General features: G+C 36.9%; 1 protein-coding gene across 1 annotated transcript in view; it reads right to left on the minus strand.

Moving 5' to 3' along the window:
* The window catches only part of ALMS1 (Alstrom syndrome protein 1), a 125,239-nt gene extending 121,519 nt beyond the window's left edge, over window positions 1-3,720 (minus strand). Inside the window, exon 1 of the mRNA XM_014540916.1 lies at window positions 3,553-3,720. Within this exon, the coding sequence (XP_014396402.1) occupies window positions 3,553-3,705 (153 nt within the window). The 5' untranslated portion in view covers window positions 3,706-3,720. The remainder of the gene's footprint in view (window positions 1-3,552) is intronic.
* Between the last annotated feature and the right edge of the window lie 1,217 nt (window positions 3,721-4,937).

The raw sequence follows: 4,937 nt of genomic DNA on the forward strand, positions 1-4,937 counted from the left end.
GCCGGACCAAATGCCTGGGTCCTGGGTGCTGGAGGAAAACTGGTGCCGGCAGCCAGGGGAAGGAAGGCCTATTGCACGAATCTCTTCATGCAACAGGCCTCTAGTCAACAATAAAGATTAAAAAACAAACAAAACAAAAAAACGAATAAATTTTTACATGATGAAATCTTATAATTGTAATATAACTGAAAAAAAAATTCCAAACATAAAGCCACAATATTCTTTATATGTGACTACTTTACTGAGTTCTTATTAGCTGTGTCACTTTCTAGTGTACTCTGCTTCTCTCAATAACATTATATCCATTAAGAGTGACACATGTGTCTCTTTCAAATGGCATGATTCAGCAATGCTTCTAAAAATATCTATGGGAAGGATCGTTTTTTCCTACTTTGAATTCATCATAGGAAGATATTAAAATACTAATAAACATTAATAAGTAAATAAAAATAATACATAATAAAAACTAGTAAAAATAACTAGAAAAAATGAAATTTAAACGATATGAGGCCAAAATAGAAGCCCAAATATTTCTAGTTCTAAAAAACATAAAATCACCCTATCAAAATGCCATAAAAGTTTCTAAACACTTCATCTCAATTCTTTACTTATCTCTTGAGAAACTAGTAATAAGATATTCATGGACTGGCACCAATCCATAGACCTTAGTAATAACTTTTTTAAAGTCTTAATAAAAGTACTTATTTATTTATTTTTATTTGTTTGTTAATCCTCTCATAGGGATTTTTTTTTTTATCCTCACTTGAGGATATTTTTCCACTCATTTTAGAGAGAGTGGAAGCGAGAAGGAAAGACAGAGAAACATCAATGTGCGAGAAACTGATTGGTTGCCTCCTGCACACTGAGGTCCGTGCCCTTGACTGGAATAGGTACAGACTTTTTTTTTTGAAGCCATAAGATAAAAATTTGGGTACATAATGGGGTTATAGTTTTGGTGTTAGGAAGACACTGAAGTTTTATCTTTTGCTCTTCACTTATTGCAGTAGGAGATGAAATCATCAACTGAAAAGGAGGAAGGCGAGTTCAGTAGTTCTGAGAAGGAATAAGGAGTCATTTTATCAAGTCAACTCACCAGGAAAATATAGTAGGATTTCCAGGCAATACCTAGTGCCCTTGTGGTTTAATGTCATCAATTTAAAGGAAAACCTGCCTGGATATATGCTTTCTTCAGCAATGCCCTGCTGCTTAGATTCAGAACAGGAGAGGATTCAACCAGAACTGAGCTTTTGCAAAGCAAATAGGATAGTAGGAGAAAAGGACAAGAAAGTTAAAGATGTTTGCAAAGTAGTGATTATAAGGATGACTATGAACTCTCAGAGCAGTAAAGAGGGAAATATAAGAAAGGAATTATAAAAAATTTAAGGGTGATAGGGTAGTTGTTTTCATGAGGTTAACGAAATTATTGCAGTCAAGGATCTAGAGTAGAGTAAGTGATCTGTAGAGGACACAGGATGGGCAGGGAAACAAATAGATACATCTCTTAGCAGTAAAGAGAAATAAACTGGGACCAGGCTCAAAGCATGCTCAAGGGATGAGAGATGTGTCAGGCATTAGAGATGTTGTAGTGAGAATCACAATATGACTGGAATGCCCCTGCTTTAAATCCCTTTATTAGACTATTCCTTGTAGAATGGAGTGCTTTCAAAAGAAAAACAAATTAAAATTAATCATTCTCATATTTCTTTTATTTTCAGGTATTAAAATGTAAAAAACATGTTTCTAACAACAATTTGATGCTATATATTTGACTAATTTATTCAGCATAGAAGGGAATGAGATATTTTGGGATATCAAAGGTTTATGTTCCATAATCCCCTAACCAGTGGTCGGCAAACTCATTAGTCAACAGAGCCAAATATCAACAGTATAACGATTGAAATTTCTTTTGAGAGCCAAATTTTTAAAACTTAAACTATAAAGGTAGGTACATTGTTATTAACTTAATTAGGATACTCCTAAGGCTTAGGAAGAGCCACACTCAAGGGGCCAAAGAGCCGCATGTGGCTCACGAGCCGAAGTTTGCCGACCACTGCCCTAAGCTATAGATAAGTAATGTTAATATTTTAGAATATTTCTCTCCATTCTTTTCTCAGTATATAGTTGTAACACTGATATAAGGTAGTAGATAGTTGTTTATCTCTTTTTTTTTCCAGAGAGGATGGGAGAGGGAGAGAGAGATAGAAACATCAATGATGAGAGAGAATCTTTGATTGGGCACCTCCTGTACACCCCCTACAGGAGATCGAGCCTGCAACCCAGGTATGTGCCCTTGACCAGAATCAATCCCAGGACCCTTCAGCCCACAGGCCGACACTCTAATCCAGTGAACCAAACTGGATAGAGCATGAGGATATTTTTTCCATTTATTTTTAGAGAGAGTGGAAGGGAGGGAGAGAGAGAGAGAGAGAGAGACAAACATCGATGTGAGAGACACACATTGACTGACTGCCTCCAGCACAAACCCTGACCCAGGCCAGGACTGAACCTGCAACCCAGATAAGTGCCCGTGAATGGGAATCAAACCTGACACCCTCAGTGCACAGGCCCACGCTCTAACCACTGAACCATGCTGGCCAGGACTATTTTATTTCTTTTTTAATTGTTGACATTACTACAATAAATTTATATTGTAACATCACCTTTCTTATTTGGCAGTGGTAGATCAAATTTTTAATCATATTTGCAAGCAGTCTTTAACATATTGTCATATATAGTTGTATTAAGATTAATGAGCATCTGTGCCATCTACGGCTGGACTGGTGGTGGTGGTTAGAGCATCAGCCTGTGTACCTGAGGTTCTCGGGTTCAATTCCCAGTCAAGGAATACCAAAATCCAGAGATGGTCAAGTCTCTACATAAAATGGCATAGGTCAACGCATACACTCAGCCCTCTGCATCGGAGAACTCTCAACCACGGGTTAAAAACAGTACAGATATTTATGAAAAATTCTGCCCAGCTGGTGTGTGCCCAGTGGTTGAGCATCAACCCATGAACCAAAAGTGAAGGTCAGATAAAGAGCTTCACAGATAAGGAAAAGCTAAAGGAGTTCATCACCACTAAACCAGTATTATACGAAATGCTGAAAGGTATCCTTTAAGAAGAGGAAGAAGAAGAAAAAGGTAAAGATACAAATTGTGAACAACAAACATGCATCTATCAACAAGTGAATCTAAGAACCAAGTGAATAAATAATCTGATGTACAGAATGAACTGGTGATTATAATGAATCAGGGACATAGAAAGGGAATGGACTGACTATTCTTGGCGGGGAAAGGGGAATGGGAGATGCGGGAAGAAACTGGACAAAAATCGTGCACCTATGGAGGAGGACAGTGGGTGGGGAGTGAGGGCGGAGGGTGGGGCGGGAACTGGGAGGAGGGGAGTTATGGGGGGAAAAAAAGAGGAACAAATGTAATAATCTGAACAATAAAGATTTAATTTAAAAAAAAAGAAAATACAAAAGAAAAAAAAAAGAATTTATCATGCTGTTTACCAAAAGTAAGATAGTTTGCCAGTTATATAAGACATACCTGATCATCCCCAGAACCCTTCTGAGCTGTTTCTTCCGAAGAGGCCACATTAGAATCAGAAATCTGTGTTCTACTATTTTCTTGAGATGATGACTGTTGCCATACATGACTGGTCAATGGAACAACCTTAAAATCAAAAGCAGATTTAAACATAGTACTAACAAAATCTAACAAATTTATTTCTCAATTTATAAACATTTTCATATATATAACATTTCAACTTCACAACCACTATTCAAGTTATAATCCTCACTGAACTTATGGTTATACTGTTAACTCAATATACTTTCCAATAAATGACAGCAGTTCTTTAATTTCCTATATCCCCAGAGGAAGAAGAAGCAAGCAGAGACAGGCAAATTATGTAAAAATCTTAATGTTTGAGATACCTAAGAAATTAGCTCTAATAATAAGTACTAAAATAAAAGCTAGGCTCATTTTATGAAACTGGTTGAAACAGGGCTCTCCCAGTTGTAGAAGACAGCAATAAAAGCTGTGACTGCTGCCCAAGGCTGAAACAATGCAAATGAAAAATATCAGATGCAATCAAACAAAAATGAACTAGGTCAAGTCACTCTCTGGTTCAGGGACTGATTCTCAAGATTTTACCCAATATCCCTGGAGAATAAAAACCCAAAGCTTCCAATATTAAACTTCTTCCTAAAAAAGCAGATACAAGGGACAGGCGGAGACAACCACAAAACACAAAGGTAGAGAAGGGTGCACCAAAAATCAAAACAAAACAACACTCCTACTAAAAAGGTGATTACAAACTATACCTTCAAAAGACATTTTAAAAATAAGAATATCTTAGATTCTCAAAGAGATAAAGAAAAAAGACACAATAGCCATAAAAAAGAAAGCTGTTATAAAACAGGCAGCTATGAGTCAAAAAAAAGGTGAATGCTGCCTGGCCAATGTGGCTCAGTGGTTGAGCATCAAGCCATGAGCCAGGAGGTCACAGTTCGATTCCCGGTCAGTGCACATGCCCAGGTTGCAGGCTTGATCCACATCGGGGGCATGCAGGAAACAGCTGATCCATGATTCTCTCATCATTGATGTTTCTATCTCTCTCTCCTTTTCCCTTCCTATCTGAAATCAATAAAAAAAAATATTTTTAAAAAAGATGAATGCTAATAAAATATTAATAACAACAAATGTAAAAGCCTCTGAAGGAAACCCAAGGTTATCAGATTTTTCCCCAGAATTACTGCTACTACACTAACAAAACATTTTTACAGAGCACATACAACAAGGTGTTTTTGGTCATAGAAAGGCCAGCTTAACTGAAAATCTATTCAATAACTAAAGAGAAAAAGGAGAGAGAGATTTCTAAGATATAAAGTGTTCCAAGAGGTTTTTCTCAAAATATAGAGCACCATGGG

Source organism: Myotis brandtii, unplaced genomic scaffold (assembly GCF_000412655.1).
Source record: "Myotis brandtii unplaced genomic scaffold, ASM41265v1 scaffold251, whole genome shotgun sequence".
Classification (NCBI taxonomy): Eukaryota; Metazoa; Chordata; class Mammalia; order Chiroptera; family Vespertilionidae; genus Myotis; species Myotis brandtii.